The 17,075-nt window shown below is 43.0% G+C and overlaps 1 protein-coding gene across 2 annotated transcripts in view; it reads left to right on the plus strand.

Annotated features, from left to right (window-relative positions):
* PRKAG2 (protein kinase AMP-activated non-catalytic subunit gamma 2) overlaps positions 1-17,075 on the plus strand; it is a 210,604-nt gene that overhangs the window by 48,194 nt on the left and 145,335 nt on the right. The window contains exons 1-2 of one of the 2 annotated variants that reach the window (XM_068175009.1): positions 2,421-2,600; positions 15,781-15,852. In XM_068175009.1, coding sequence (XP_068031110.1) covers positions 2,520-2,600; positions 15,781-15,852 — 153 coding nt within the window. In that variant the 5' untranslated portion in view covers positions 2,421-2,519. Of the gene's footprint in view, positions 1-2,420; positions 2,601-15,780; positions 15,853-17,075 lie in introns of those variants that run through there. The other variant, XM_068175001.1, reaches the window with a different exon arrangement.

Genomic DNA, 17,075 nt, shown 5'->3' on the forward strand with positions numbered 1-17,075 from the left:
AGCCACATATGAGCCCAGGTGTTCAGTATGGGAATATTTAATAAAGAATAGATAAATGTTTACATAAATGTGATTTGGACACTTCAGGCCGGTAGATTCAAGAATCACTTGGACTTCTTTGGCAGGAGACAGCCACATGAATACGAGTAGTCATTAAATAATGGTAAGAAATTATAGCAAAAAAAAACTCCCTGCCTTTTTTTTCATCCCATAAGGGTGAAAGAAAATGGCAAATTATTCAATGTTTTTAATGGTTGTCAGAAACTGGACAGAATCCAAAAACTAGTTCAGCAAATATTTATGAAATGGTATCTAAACCATTAACTGTTCTGCCTATCTGAGATGCAGTTGTGCAATCTGTTTCATACTCCTTATCCAAAGGTGGGGGAGGAAAAGGCAGGTTTTTGAAGTAGAATTTGTGCCAATCAGACTTTGAAACCAGAAACAGTTTTAAGATTATTTTTTTACAAAAACACTTTAATCGGTCTGGATGATTCTTGGCATTGGCTACATCAAACTGAGCCTGTGAGTGATTTGAAAGGGATGATTTAGGGATATGGGACATTTTGCTGGCTGTTAATGCCCCTTTTTATTTGATCTGATTGCTAATCAGAACAATCCTTAGAAGTTACCTATACAGAGAAGCATGTGACCTGAACTGTGTTTTGCAGGAGAACCCTTTATATTCCACTATGAATCCAGTCTTCCCTTTTACCCTCTCTGGGTCAGCCACAGATTCCTTCCTTTCTTCTGCAGCTCGAGGAAGAGAGACAAAATGTGTTTTGCTTGCTCCAGCTGGTTGACTGGTTTCTCTTGTACCCCTTAAACAGCATTTAAGAGGAAGCTTGTTTATTTTCCTAAACTACATTCTGCATGCATAAAATATTAATTTAGCTGGGGACAAATCTTCTAAACACCAAATATTTGTGCATGTTTCTGTTAAAAAACGCTGCCAGTGATCTTGTCTTGAAAGGATTCAAGTAATAGCTGCCATTTGTGAGTGAACACTATGTACCATTTTCAGCTTTTTTGCTCCCAAGGGGCTTGTGTTACCAGAGGCCCTTAGCACACCGAAGGAAGAGAGAGCAGTGGATGGTTCCTAGGATGTGCTGTCTGCCTGGCACACCAGGGGTGTCACCTGGACCTCATCTCTTTTGCTGCTGAAGTACTGCCCAGCGTCAGTGGTATTTATCATTTGATGTAGCAGAGTTAAGGTTGGTTTTGGCTGCATCCTCTTGCAAAAGGGTGCAGCATCATCCAATGAATGGGATGAATAGACTGAGAGTGATGTGTAAGCCAAGTCCACTCCACTGATCTGGTGGTTTATTGACCTGGAGTCATTCATTAAAGCAAACCCTCCATCTCAGGGAGTTTTTCAACAGATCATCAAAAAAGGTATTTTGAAATGACAAAGAAAGGACTGGCAATGCTCTGTGGCTCAAGATCTGACCATCTGTTTCTCCAGAGAGGTGTCATTCATTGCATGGTGCTTTGATGCCTCTGTTCAAGTATTGGAAGCTGCAGGGATGACCTTTCTGCCTTTTGCTTTGTTCTAGCAGAGGTGTCCTCATCTGGGCCAGCCTTTGATAGCATCTTGGCCAAGGATGTGTCCCCATGGTCTGGGGGACAATTTGATTGCCAGTAAAGGACACTGTGAGACTGGTTGGTGGAGTAATCAAAGCTGAATGGGGTTATAAAAGAGGGATTTAGCTTGATGAAGAAGAAAATTCAAATCTCCACCGTCCCTCAGCTCCTACTGGGAGAGTTTGCATTGCTCTGCTAGGCACTTGCTCACGTGCTGCCCTTTCAAAATAACTATTATCTTTTTTTTGGATGGTGATACTTTTGATGGTTATACTTTGTGCTCAGGCACTTTATTTTCCCAGTGAGGTCTTTATAATAAATTAAAAAGCTAGCCAAGTCATCCCCTGTTCATGCTGCAGATAGGAAAACTTAAGCCCAGAGAAATAATGTGACTTTTGTGCATCTACAAAGTGGAGCTGTGGTTAAGTGGGGAATAGGGCTGTTATGGAGCAGCAGAGACTCCAGCCTTGAAAATGCATTTGCTGCTCTGTGCTGCCTTCCCCAAGGTATTCGATACTGATGCAGACGCAGCCTCAGTCATCTGAAACTTCTGCTATTGAAAGCGGGATCTTTTTTCCTCCCCCTTCAGATCGCACTAAAAACGCCTGCGGTTATTTGAACCCTCCGAGTTCCCCCGTGCCCCCCGAGCATCTCTCTAACGCGCCCGGAGCGGGCGGAATGACCTGGCCGCGCCGTCCGAGCCCCGGCCCGAGCTCCCGGCCGCTTCTGCCGGCGGGGAGCCGAACCCGCCCGCGATGCCCAGGCGATTTTGGCAGGGAGCCCGCACCGGGGAGAAGCCGCCCGCCTTCCCTGTGCTGCGGTGGCTCCGCTGCTGCCATCGCCGCGCCGTGCCGCGATGGGAGGCACCAACACACCCAGCCCTGGTCCCCATCTGTTGCAGCGTCGGCTCCAGTAGCAGAGCCCGAGATGTTTAAATGCGCTTGCCTTTAGGGAAAAGCTCTCAATGCAGTTCTTCGATGGACGTTTCCAGCCAGACTGCAGGATTTTTCAGAGCTGTAAGTCAGAGCGGGGGTTCGATTGTCCTTGGGTTTCTCTGGATTTGATTGTTTTTATTATTAAATTGATTTATCTTAGCAGGGGAAAATAGGTTCTGCATTCATTTAGGTGGATGCCCGAGTACACTGCAGGAGTCTGCCGAGAGGCAGGAATTCTTCAGGCTCTGTAAGAAATGCATGGTTCTTGGGTATTTTGGGGTTTTTGTCGTGTTTTATCTCTCGTATGCATGACTGGCACGGGGCTGTTGTCCTGTTTTTAGAGCATTTAATTACAATAGCTACTCCAAGGCTGAACAAAATCTTCTTTTATCTAGTTAAAGAATATAGCTTGGGTTTGGGGTTAGTTTGTTGATTTTTTTCCCATTGCATAAGTTTTTGTTAATGTTTTGGAAAGAGAGATTATCATTTGGGGGGTATTCATTTATTTTCAGCCTAAAACCATCTGGTCTCTGCATCCTGCAATGCTTGGTTTCTCCTACTGCTCATCTCAGAGCCTCCTGAACTGCTGAGCAACTAATTGCCATGGCTAGTCACTGCAACCCCAAATCACAGGTTTTCAGGAAGTGCTGTTTTGTTTAATGATTTTAATTTTATATTTGATGAGGTTTGTCAGGATAAACAGCTGTATTACTGGCTTCGTGCGTTCCTCCTTGCGTTTTCCCTTTTTACAAGAATTAGTGCTGAACACATGCAATTTGCACTGCAATTAATGGATCTGCGAGATAATGAACATCCAAAACGGTTGAGGCGGCTCCATCCTGAGATCCTTGCCTGAAGGGTTTCAAGATCTTCTGTTAGCGGGGTGATGGTGAATAGCAAATGACATTTAATCCAGTATAAGATGCAGGGTATTTTGGCAGCATCTTGTGTGTTTTGCTTGTTGCTCACTGTTCCGGGCCACAGGAGAGATGAGCGTGTCAGCCTTTGGGGAGGACATGTCCCCCTCGGCTGTGTCCCCTCTGTGCTGAGTGCAGGAGAGGCTGGAGAGCAGAGGCGGTGCTGACTTTGAGCAGCCCTGGGAGGTGTGAGGAAACTGGAGCTGCTGCAGCTGGGAGCCTGGGGGGCAGGATTATCTGATGGAAGAGGGAATGATGGGCAGCAGGATGAAAGGGATCCTGCTGACAAGGGGCCAGCCCTCAATTCAAAGGGAGGCAGTGGGAAACCCAGCAAAAGAAGACTTGGTTGTACTTCAGTTTAGTACATTTTTATTACTGGGAGTGGAATACAAATGTTGTTTTTTTTTTATTGCCCCAGTTTGAAATAAACAAAAAAGCTCACCCACCCCCCATATCCATCCCATCAATCTGAATGTACAAGGATGCCTGACATTCATCAAGAAGAATCTAGGAGAATTAAATGCAATATTATTGCAAATCTTTAAAAGCAAAACAGAGAGTTGATGGAAATCACCTGTAACCAGAGTCTGCTTCAGGCAGCCAAGAGCCATCAGGTTTCCATCAGGAGGGGAAAATCCTCCTGTCATTTCAGCCTGTTTGGCCACCCAAGTAGGGGCACTGACTGATTTGAAGCTGCTTTGAAGACAATAAATATTTAATCATCCTAAATTTAAAATAAATAGCAGGTAAAAATCTGTTAGAGCTTGATACCATGTCTGTATGCACATATGTTTATATATGTTTTCTGTGTCCATTGCCCTACATGACACCATGTTTTATATGTGTGAGAAAATAGTGATGCCCTGTGAGTTGAGCCCCGTCACATCTACATCTGGGAGGAAACAGTCACCAGGGGAGTTTGTTTCTGCTTCTCAGTGTAGCTGCCAGAGCCTTTGCTTCTAGAACTGATGTATATTTTGATAAAGTTACCCTTTCTGTGCTGAGGTAACAGACACTTTCCTCATAGGTATCTGATGACTTCTAGAGCCTGATTGTGGTTCTAAGTCCAATTTCCATTTCTGATAGACCTCAAAGTAAGTGTTAATAAAACTTGGATGTAAATAGATATACTAATAGTTGTACAGTTGTTCAGTATGCATAGATAGAAATTAATGTTCCTGATGGGAAAAAATACCCAATATTTTATTTTTAGGGCCGTATTACTGGTGTGAACCTAATGAAAAAATAAAATTGTTATTCTGAATCAAAATTTCCTGCTTGTGGATTTAATTTATCTTGAGAAAAAAAAAGGGGGGGAAAAAAAGCTTTGCTGTGTTTTGCTTTGTTTTGTTTCCTTTTTTCCTTCTTGGGTGCTCATTAATTTCATGGGAGTTTTTCAGTGATGCTCCTTGGCAGGGTGGGTGTCTGTGGCAGGCTGAGCTGCAGGCAGGGGCTCTCCCTGAGCCTTGGTTTGGTAATTCCAGTGTGAGCTTTATTTTTTTGTGACAAACGAGTTTGGACTGTCTGCCACATGGCTTGGAGCATCAGCCAGCTCTGAAATGGCCTCTCCCATGGCAGGCTCATACTCTGCCCGTCTGTCACCATGTTCAGGGTGTCCTGCTAAGTTGGAAATGTTTCCCACACTCTCCAAGCAGGATCAAATGCTTCTTGACACATTTTGATGCACAAACTGTCAGCCAAATCAAATGCAGATTTGCCTGTTTCAGCTCACCAGTGCCTGCTGGGTTTCAAAGCCATTGCAGAGGGCAGAAATTATTTTTGGTGTGTGTGGATAATGAGCTTAAGTTTTCAGTTGGGCTTCCCTGAGTGTGTTTTTGCTTGTCCTTTCTCCACAGCATGTTCAGATTGGCCCATTGTAATTGTGGTGCTTAAATGGACTCATAAAGAATAATAAGATGGCTAAAATCAGAAGACTCCTGCTAAAGGAGTCAGAATTTGATATGGCTTGTTTGTAAGGTTTTCTTCCCTGCACTGGATCTAAAATAGGAACTATTTCTGAAAGAAAAAAAAAATTAATGAAGTCATAGTCCTTGAAAGAAGCCTGAAGTTTACTTGGGGAAATATCTTCCTCAGAATTTTAGTACTGCATGTACAATAATTAGAAAAAACCCCTGGGTATGTGTCATTTCTTCCCTTCCCTTTCTATATGAGGATTATTTCCAAACTGGACCTACTGCAAAAATTTATTTTCAGTGCTGGTTATTTCTAGTGTGAGTGAGTAATCTCTTTGTTGTGTTCTTCTGTTTGTCTCATTGTTCACAAGATTTTCCAGATGGGCAAGTATTTTATCCATATTTCTTCCAGAGATGGTCACTGGTGTCTTCTAACACCTTCTCCCAAGCAGAACTGTGATGCTCTTTGAAGCACATCCCTTGAGATAGACTTTAACAAGTGACCAGAGCTTGGTGTGTGTGAGCCTGGAAATGTGAGATTTACTATCCTTTGGACATTGCCAATTCTCTTAACACTCATGCTTTTTCTCAGAAGCTGTGTAGCTGGCTTGTTTTCTTAAAATTTAAATTCTGGGATTTTTCACTTGGACACAGAGGTTCCTTCCTCTCACTCCACTGGGCACTCAGAGAGTTAACCCTGTTTTCTGCACAGCAGCCAAAGCTGTGCAAAGAAAATGTCATTTTAGTCACACTTGGAGGTGCCCCCAGAGCTCCCAGGGCAGGGATGCCCGGAGTGTGTCTCGACAGCGAGCAAAGGCGGGGTTGAAACCGGGCTGAAATGATCCCGGCTGGGTCCTGCAGCCCAAACACGGAGCCGGGAGCTCGCTGTGCTGCCGGAGCGCTGGCTCAGCCTCCTGCGGGGATGGAGCATCCCGGCCCCAGCGTTGTCATGGCTACGCTGGTACCGCTGGTGGAGCTGGGCAAGGAGCCGGAGCAAACCACGCTCCGCAGCGCCGTGCACACCGGAGTGAGAGGCAGCCCCTTCTCTGGACAGCTTTCTAAATAGGGGGGGAAATGAAAAACAAACAAAAAACCCCCACCAACCAACCAAACAAACAAAAAAAGCTTTATTCCCACTTTATGGACAGTAAAGATGGAGAGGTGAGATGCAGGGTTCATTTATCTTATGTTGAATTCTCCAAAGTTTAAGCAAGTTGTCCAGCCTCTCCCATGCCAGGGATATGGGAGCACATTGCCTGTTGGAGATGCTGGCTTTCCCCTTCCTTCTAGGCTGGACAGAAAGTGTGGGGGAGATGACTAGGGACAGATATCCTTCATTAGCCTTCCCAGAGCTAAGCTAATCCAGAAAGCCAGAGCAGGCAATGCGAGTCTCATCACTGAAGTGCTCTCCTGAAGCTCTTCTGGACTGGATCTGCAGTTTGTAAAGCCCTTTGGATTCCCACAGCATGAACGATGCATTGTAATTTATCAGCATTGGATGTCACTGCTAGCTGAAAATCTAGGAATAGCACAAAATCTCACTATCTCTTAGCTCAAAGTCAGGGGTGAGACCTAAGGGGAATGCAGGCTGTGTTTGGGTAGAATACTGTTCTAGGAGTGTGATAAAGTCTTCTGGGCTGTCTCTGAGAATTTGAGCTTTCTTCTGTCCTTGAGGGCATTTTATGTTGCAGCTTCAGCAAAATGCACCTTTAATGAATGAAGAATGAAGACATCCATTCTTTTGGGAGAAGAAAAAACCAGTTTAGCTTATGAAATAAAGCATATTAAATTTATTGGTCTCTTTTTACATGTGGTGCTAAAGGTATAAGAAAAGCTGTAGCAAAGTGACTGTAAACTTTGTAGAGGTGAAATTGCTCTCTGCAGCTGCAGAGTGATGTAGGAAAATGTGTCAGAAAATCACCAAGAGGGGAATCTTTCCCCATCATGGACACCATGATGTTCCCCTTGACCTCCCATTCAGGTCTTCAGCACAGAATCATCATGTTCTTCCTTTCCTTCCCTAATTTCCTCTTTGCTTCTGCTTTTTTCCTCTTTTTTTTTTTCTCTTTTTTTTTTTTTTTTCTCTTTTTTTTTTTTTTTTTTTTTTTGGTTGAGGGACTACGAGATCAGAGCAGGTCCCTCACTTGCCTGGCTTTCCAGCCGTAAGCTTTCTTCTGAAAGATTATTCACGGTTATTGACTGACAAGAATGGAAAGAGGAGGCAACAGGCAGCTGTCTTCCTAAATGCACTGAACTGGAAAAAAATAGTTGCAGTTCAAGTATTTATGGCAGAGATCTTTTGCCTGGTATGAATGTCACCTTTTTTAGTCATATATATGCAAGGTCCTTTTCAGATAAGGCCATCAGTTGGGGGTTTTCAGTTCTGATTCTGTTTTGTTTCATTCTTCCTTGGGGACGTGGTTTTTGAAGAGATTTGGCCAATAAAAAGTGGGGGAAAACATAAAAAATGAAAAACCACAGTGACACAAAGTAGCTGAAATCTGGAGATGACTTAGTAAGCCTCAGTATAATCCTTGAATTGAATCCCCTTCAGATTGTTTGCTCCTGTGCTGCAGCAGCTCAAGTGTTTTCATTACATTATGGCAAAATCATCTTTTGTTTCCTGCAGTTCTGCTATTTCACTGCGGCTGAAGTTGTGTTTTGTAGCAAATGCTGGCTTTTCTCTGCAAATATGTTGGGATCCAGTGTCTCATTTATGTAAGACAAACTCATAAGTACTGGAAAGCACTTTTATTGGCGCTGAGTATGAGCCATCCGGAGGGTAACATTTCCAGTCTCCTGTAGTCCTTCCTCAGAGTCGTGTGTCAGTTTCTTAATTCCCTCATCACTCACCTAACCACATTTTCCAGGACTGAGGTGTGTTATCTTCTGCTTTTACCTTGTGTTTCTAAACTTTGGGTGCTTCTTAAATGAAACGTCTCGCCAGAGAAAGGTTGTCTTTGGCCAAGCACCCAGGAATAGCACTTAATAATGGGTTTGTATGTGCATGATGGTGGTGTCACAGAGACTGTTGGGAATTTTGGTTTCCTCCCTGGCATGCTTTCTCTGCTGTTCTCTCACTTTTTCTCTCTCTGTTTTTTTTAGTGACATTTCATTATTTGCACGTTCGCTAGGTTGTCCATCTGCTGTTGTAATAAACACGCTGCCAGTCGCTGCTGTGTGGTTCGTGGTGGGAAGGAGCTGACAAACCAGGCTGTCATGGGCTTGGGGATCCTAGTGAGGCTTTGTCAGAGTGCCTCTGTGACTTCCTGATGAGGTGGGGAGCAGCACCCTCCACCACAGCATTTCCACACAGCCCTGAGCTCTCTGCACCTTATAAACGTGACGGGGCTCCAGGCAGGAGGGATTCCATCCCACCCCAGGCTGTCTGTGCCTGGCTCATCTGCAAAGACTGAATCACTGATGAGATACAGTGGGGTTTCCTGGCAGGAGAGCACAAGGCTTGAAAGAAAACTTCATTTTTTTCTGTAAACGGTATTGGAATGTGTTCTAGTGAATTAAGTCAGAGATTGAGAACAACACAAAAAACAATCCATGCTCTCTTGAAAGATTTTTTTATGGATCTTGTCTACAGCCCCAAAAAAAAAAAAAAAAAAAAAAAAAAAAAATTGAATTTACTGTAGACTGCCAGAGATTAATGCCTGTCAGGATCAGTTAAGAATTTTAGAAATTAAGAAGGGTGTGCTGGATGCTGCCAGTATCCCATGATCAGGATAACTCAGGAAGAAGAGCTTGGAAGACAGCTGTTTTCAGGGAAATATCAAGGGCTTATTTATTTAAAGGCTCTCTTTAATCCATTCCCTGTAAAATTCATCGTTTTAGCAGCTTTTTCTGCCCAAGTGGTGGAAGTGCAAGCTGGAGAACCTGTGGTGAGAACAATGGCTTCAGTAGCTCCTTGAGTAGACCATGTCCACTTCCTGTTGCAGCTGCAAGAAATGCCTCTGAGTTGCACATAGGCTGGTTTTCTTCTGCCAAGCGTTCATATGTGAGTCTTTTTTTACATAGAACATTGAATAATCACCTGGTGGATGGGGATTTTCACATACTGAGATCTGGGTTAGATTTCAGCCAGCCATTACTCCCTAACCTTTTAGATAGTGCCTCTTTGGGACTGAAGATTTTCCATTTGTTCCAGGCATGTCATTTAGGGGGACTTGCCTTCTGTTATTTCAAGTCTGATGCTGTATCCACCTTGAAGTGCACACAGCTGGTCCTGCACAGTCACCCAATAACCCCTGGGCTGTGCTGCCTCTGGACTCTTCATGCTGTGGACAAAATCATTAAAGTGGGAAGAGGCCTCTAAGATCAAAGAGTTCACTGCAAACCTGCCATCTCTCCCATTGCCTCTTGTCTTCTTGCATTTTTTTTGGGAGAAGAGACCAACCCTACCTGGCTACAACCTCCTTTCAGGGAGTTGTGGAGGTGATAAGGTCTCCCCTGAGCCTCTTTTTCTCCAGGCTAAATTTGCCCAGCTCCCTCAGCTGCTCCTTATAGGACGTGTATTCCAGACCCTTCACCATCCCCCTTGCCCTTTTCTGGACACTCCCCAGCCCCTCAATATCTTTCTTGTAGTGAGGGTCTCAGAACTGAGCACAGGATTCAAGGTACAGCCTCACCAATCAAGTCCCTATATCTTATTTCTACCTTCTCAAACTCTCCAGGCCAACATATTTGGGGGGGATGGGGGGTTGTTTTGGTTTTGGTGGTTTTTTTTTTTTTGTTTTTTTTTTTTTTTTAAATACAAATAGCTTTTAAAGTAATAGCAAACAGATAAATTGGAATAGCCTTGTGCAGTACAAAGCTGTCTTGCACAAATCCAACCAGCTTTGTACATCTGTTCCTGCCCACTCCCATTGAGTCATATTGAGACTTAGTCACCAGCATCCTCAGTCTCACAGTAGAACTTATATATTTCTCTCCAAAACACATGCTACAGTCTAGATGGCATGGGGGAGTGAGAAAAGCAAAGCAATGAGCAACCTACTCCTAAAGGAATAAAGGAATGTAGCAAGTCTTATTATACTTTACTATAACTGGTATATCAAAACAACAATAACAAAAGGACAGAAATGCCTGTGTATGTCAGTTTTGAATCTTTCCTTGTGCAATAATGGAGTGATTTGTTATAAATCCCCAAAGGCTTCTAGATAGGATTGTTCTCAGAAAAAGACAATTTTCTATTCAAGCAGAGCTACCAAGCTATGCCCTCTATTCCGTGGAGATCAGACTGTGGATTCTGCTCACAGGCTATTAGCATACGTAGCATATTTGCTATTCAGAGTTTTACATTGGCTTGTAATAGGTACAAATTCAAGGTTGATCTAAAAAAATCTGCTGGTGTGCAGAATGCAATGAAAGAAACTGTTCACAGCTGATGTTAATAAAAATCCTGACCTTCTTTATCCTTGCTAGGATACTTGAAGTGCTCATAGCTCAGTAATATCAGCAGAGGAGAAGATTTTGTTAAGGTGTGATGCTGAGGAGTGATGCTTTTATCAATCTTTTGTGAGATCAGAGCTCTTGTCAACATGCAGTTTAATTCCACTGTATGTTGTTTTCTTTGTTTATTTTATTAAAGGAGCTGTCTCCCCATATTGAAAACTGCCTCAGTGAAGTGTCACCTTCTGCTTGAGTTATGTTGTAAAAAGAAACTGTAATGTCTGGCAGGCATTTCACATCCTCATATTTGGTGCAATCCTAGCACATATATAGAACTTAGTGAGGCAGAAAAAAAATGCCTCAGAGGTGACACCATCCGTCGTCAGGACTGCGTGATGCTACCCACGCTAGGACTCTGAAGCTGTTAATAGCTGAGGAACCCAGACTTTCAGCAGAGGTTGGTTATGGGGGTACCATGCAGCTCTTCTGACCTGAGTCACCCCTGGAACGTGGCCAAAGAGTTGACCATGTTCATGGGGACCCACCACCGTGGGCACAGATTTCACACCCCCGTGTTGTTCACAGGCATTCCTCATGTTTGAATAGGCAGTTGCAAAAGATTCCAGCAGGGAGCTGTTTGTGAAATGCACTTTTGGTACCCAGCCCTGAAATTTTGGACCACTGTCGAGTGGGGCCATAAAAAGGTCCTACTTCTGCCCAAAATACATTGGAAATGGGTCTCTGGCCTGTCAGTCACAGCATGCCCCAGCCCTCGCTGGCTCTTTGGCTTCAGCCCTTGTAGAGAAGCTTTATCAGCCTGGCTGCCAAAGCAGCCTTGAAAGCAACAATAATACAACAAGAATCCTGTTTATTCTGTGTTGTTTACTGGATTCAAGGCTTTAGTAGTGTGGTATTTAAGTATGCAGCCTCTGCAACAGAATTGCTGGAAGCCCTCTTCTTACACCAAGGTCTCCAACTGCAGCAACCTCCAGACCAGCGTGTCTGGGCAAGACTTTTTGGCAGGAATTCTCCCCAGTAAGGAAAGAAATAGTGAAACTGGCTGGAAAAGGTGAAAAATGGTTTGGCTAACCAGATCTTGCTCCTGCTATTTGACTGCCTTGCCTGCCAATATATTTGCTCTCTGCATCCTCAAATGTGGTTTTCTTTCCTATTCTCCAAACTAGTTCTGAAAAAAGTTTCTTTGTTTTCCCAGGGTATCAAAGAACAAAAATTTTATTCTTACTTCTTTTCACATAATCCCAAATATTCTGATATAAGGGATATCAGAGGAAAAGGGGCTAGAATTAAGAAGGATAATCCTGTAGATGTAGGGGTAACCCAGACTAGAATCATGCTAGAGTTAATCTCACCTTTGGAGGAGAAATTCATGTGAAGGATCTGTAACCTTACAGATATTTGTTGTTTGCCCAGAGGAAATACAGAAAGAAGTGGTGAAGAAGACAAGTGCAAATGCAGGCAGAATAATCCTGACTTAATCCTGACACTGGAAAATCACCTGTTGAGTGGGTGTTGTGGGAGATTTCCCTCCCCAGGAGGGAGCCTGACTGCTGACAGGAGCCCTGAGCTGTGGTTCTGCTGTGTCACAGCTCTGCTGTCCTCCAGGAAAAGATTTGCTGCCCTAGGGGCTGTGTTCTTCAGTGAATAAAACAGGAGCTGCCATGACAACCTCTTGTAAATAAAAGTGGATTGAAAACAAAATAAATCTGAGGCAGCTTTGTGGCTGTAAAGTAGATCTAAAGTGGACAAGAGGTCCCTTTTTCTAACAGGATGGCAGGAGTGATGTCTGGCTGTCCGGTGGAGCAGAGTGATGGAAAGATTGACTGTGGAGCACAAGCATGACAGGAAAGCCAATGAAACTTCCAAACCAGGCTTTTCATATTCCTAATTCCAGGTTAGCAGCACTAGAACCTGCTTTTCCTCTGTACAGGGGTGATGATAGACTGTGGTCTCTGCAGAAGTTGTCTGTCCAAGGGTACAATGCAGGACTGATGGACACAGGGCTCCATGCCTCTCTGCGGCCAGGGCTCTGCAGTCTGAAGGACTCCTCCTCCTACCAGGACAGCACTGTGTGCCTCTGATGGAGTTTTAAATGTCTCTGCAGAACCATGTGGTTGTCCAGGGAGCTGTTTCCAAGTGGAGCAAAGCAGAGCAGGAAAGCTGTCTAAGAACAGCTTCAGTCCCCAGTCCCTGGCGGAGCAAGCCTTCTGTGTGTATCTGTTGGCATCAGATCAGAGCAGTCACAACTGTGACAAGGGCAAGGGCTGCACCATTGGTCTGTCAAGAGTTCTGTGGTATTTTGCAACACTTTTGGAGCAGTTTAATTTTTTTTTTTTTTGGGGGGGGGTTTGTTTGGTTGGTTTTGGTTTTTCTAAGAGTTACTGCATCATCAGCTGCATCATCACGTGTTTCTGGATGAAGAGGAACACAAGAAATTGTTATTTTTCTGTATTCTGCAGAAATATTCATGAAGGGGAAATAACCACCTAATATTCCCTTGCTTAACCAACAGATTGGAATCAAGAGAGCAGCATTTGTAGCCTGGTATTTAATATATGTATTTTTTTCCTTCTGTGAATGGATGCCTTCATATATGGAATCCCTTGAAAGACTAAAAAATTGTTAGGTAGCAGCTACAATTATAGGCTTTTTCACAGGAGTAAAAGTACAATTATTACCCACTTTGAAATGTTCAGCAGTGCTGTATTAGCAACAAAAGGTCTCATAGTGCCCAGAAAGCTCCAGCTTCAGTTAATTTGGCTTACAGGTAGAGATTTGTTCTGGATGTAAAGATAGATGAAGTCACAATACCTCCATGGTATCTGAGAGTTACAAATCAGAATAGAGTTGTCATCTGGGTTTCATGACTTTGGACTTTAATATATATGTGGCTTTAAATTTGAAATTGTAAATGAGAAGTGAAATTTAGCTCATAGAAAAATAGTTGTATCTACCTACCCTTTCCTGGTTTTGAAGGTTTCTGCTCAAATAAGGTATTTTGGTTTCATTCCTGGCAGTTCTAGATTTTCTGAACAGCTTTTTCATCTCTGATTAGTAGATATGTGTCCTCTTCAACCCAGTTTCTGCCATCCAGTCTCCAGCCATCCTAAATAGCTGCTTTCCTCCCTGGAAGTTACACCAGGGAGTAATATAGAGGTACTAATATGTGGATCTCAAAAGAGGTTATTTTCTTCATTTATTCCATGGAAAATTACTTAGCACACATCAGATTCCAGCTTCTGCACTACTGAAGATGGGTAGAGGAAAATGTTGGTAAATCCTTTGGCTAAATTAAACACGAGGGGATATGTTTTTGTATAACTTTCATTAGGCCCTTAAATATCTTCCCAGAGATTCTTCAATTAACTCCTGCAGTAGCATGTGAAGTAATAATAATAATAATAATAATAGTAATGATGATGATAATCTGTATATTGGTGGTGTTTATAAATGCCATTTATGGCTAAATAATTTTTATACGGAGTAAGCAATTTTAATCTTAATTTTACTCTCTTCCTTAGGTTTTGAGATGTTTCCTTATGTTTTTATTTGCAAACAAAGGTGATGTGAAACAGAGATGCCCAGGCAAGAGGGAGATGTTACATAGTTGAGTTCTGTAGATAGCTCCCATTGAATGTGCATGGATAGGGTTGGGAGCAGAAGAATTTGTCAGGAATATTTTTGTTTGGGGCCTAATGAGTTGGGGCCAGCTTGGCCAAGACTGGCTGCTGCTTTTTTTTTTTTTTTTTCCTTTTCAACTTGGCATGAATTACTCCCATGTGTTTCAGTTCCAGTAATTCAATATTTTGTTCCTTATTTTTGTTGCTTGTTATGTAAGCAGAATATTTTCAAACACTGCTAAGAATTATGCCTGAGTTATACACAATTTTTGAGCATATTTTGACTTTTATATGATTACACAAAGTGATGTGATTAGACCTGTGGCTGCTCTGAATTCTGAAGACAAGCAAGTCCCGCAGACTTCATGGCTGGTGCTAATTTTTAATTAAGCTCTGTTTGATCACAAATTAGGTTTACGTGAAATTGCTATTTATTTATATTTTGAACTCTTTTAAATGGATGCAGATGTGGTGGTTGAGAAGCACTGAATCATTGCGTGGAAAGGGTGATGCCTTACATCTGGGAGGTTCTGTTTTGGGGAGGTATTCCTGACATTTAGAACACAATTTAGGGCCCAAGACTCAGTTCTTCAGCACACAGTATTAGGCAACCTCATGCTTCTGGTCACAGAATTGCTCATTATGTACTTTTCTGATCAAACAGATGCTAAACTTGACACTAATATAATTTATTTATGCATGTAGAAAGGAGCTGTAAAAACCCTGTGGCTGGAACATGAAGTATCATAAACAGAACAGACAGCAGGAGGTGGAATATAATTGCAGTTTGTTTTTGTTAGCTAAAAATGAGCGTGTGTGCTTTTCTTATGGCTTTATTGTCTTCAGTCCTGCAGAACTGGGTGCTCCTCTCCCATTTCTACAGGTTGACCGGTTATTTCCTCCCTGAGCACCATTGCAGTTTTCTCTTTTTTTAGAAGTTATGTATTTCCTAGAATGTTGACATACTTTCATTCAGGTTGCGTTTATTGCCATAAATATGCTTTAAGATCATGCATCCCACTAAAGGCAAGATAGGCATTTGCTGAGCAAGTGGATGTGTTTAAACTATAATTTCATACCAATTTTTCTATGGGATTTTGGTACCTCCCCTTGAAAGTTTTAACGCAGGACTTTTGACTTTGTGCAGGTGGTTTTTGATGGTGATGTGATGCAGGTGCTGCTGAGGGCTCCCTGTTCACCTGTAACTTACATCTGACATTGCTTCACAGTCCAGGAGAACCAGCAGAGTCCGTGGTATTGCTTGCCAGCAATTGCTGTGGGTGAAGCCGTGGGCACTCTGGAAATAGACCTGTGGGCTTCAGTCATGGGGTTCTCTGATGGAGGGAAGAAGGCATTAATAAAATACATCCATTTTTCTTCTCTGTCCTTGCAGGATCTCAGCTCATTTGCCATGCCATTCTTGGACGGTGATGTGGAGAGCACGGACAAAAATGCTTCTCGCAAGGTAGGATTTATCTGAAGCTTCCCCTTCTTTGCAGTGCTTGAATCCCTTGTGGTGCACACAATTTGTAAGGCTTATAAAAACCTGGGGTTTTCATCTTCCCTGCCTTACCATGAACCTGTTGTGAGGGGTGCACTAAGGCAAACCCAGTGGCTTTTGCTGACCTTACCATGACAGTGCCTGTGCAGTATGACCTGTACAGGATGCAAGCTGCTGGTGGTATTGCTGTAAATACTGCAGGTGGTTTGTATAGCAGAGCTGTAAATCACAGAGGTGATGTTGCATAGCTGTATTCTCAGGAATATCTTTACCTTGCAAAATCTGAGGTGTTGCTGCAGAAATATACACTGCCCAAGGAAGAATCTGTGGCTGTTAGTAGGTTTTCCTGGAACTGCCTCCTGATGGCTGTTCTCTCTCTCTTTGTGGAGGGTTTAACTGTTCACTATCCGTGATCTCTCTGTCCTTGGCACTGGAAAAGTGAACTGCCTTCATTTGCTGAAGCCACAGTGGTAGAGCCTTCCCGCGAACAGAGTAGAAGGTTTCCTCCTCAATGTGGGATTAACTCAAGGTTATCCTTCTGGAGGCATTGATTTCTTTTTCTGATGCTATTAAATTAAGCCAGTGTAGTCACAGAGTTGGCTTGCTTTAAAAAGGATCAGGGCAGCACATTCGATGGATGACATTGGGGATGGTTATACAGCGCCTGCACAATCTTCAGAGCAATAAGAATGGTGGGTGGGATCTGTCATCTTCAGGTCCTGGCCTCCTCATTTCCACAAAGCACTGAAGTACAAACAAGTCTGCTAAATGGAAGCCTCCTACCAGCCACATTCTGGGCTTGGCAAAAAAGGATTCTCCTCCGACCCACAGACAGCCCCAAAAGCTGATCTCCAGCTACTCTGCAGACCAGTTTCACTGGTCAGTATTTACAAGTCTGGACATGGACCTCCATGACCATTAAACCTGCTACAAGCAATGTGGCAGAGAGTCTGCAGGTTTAGTTTAAGGCAGGCAATGTAATAAATACTCCTTAGTGAAGCTGATCTGCATCTAGAACAATAATAACTTATCTCTGTTGACAGCATGAGTTTCTATTCCTTTGCACCTCACAGCTAAGGACAGATATTTTAAGAATTTCTGCAATCCATCAACAATTGAATAAGTTTATAACATTGGCCTTGTTCTTTTCTGTGTTGGATCTTTTAGACTGAGGTAGGAGTTGCTGA

This window comes from Anomalospiza imberbis, chromosome 1 (genome assembly GCF_031753505.1).
Source record: "Anomalospiza imberbis isolate Cuckoo-Finch-1a 21T00152 chromosome 1, ASM3175350v1, whole genome shotgun sequence".
Taxonomy (NCBI): Eukaryota; Metazoa; Chordata; class Aves; order Passeriformes; family Viduidae; genus Anomalospiza; species Anomalospiza imberbis.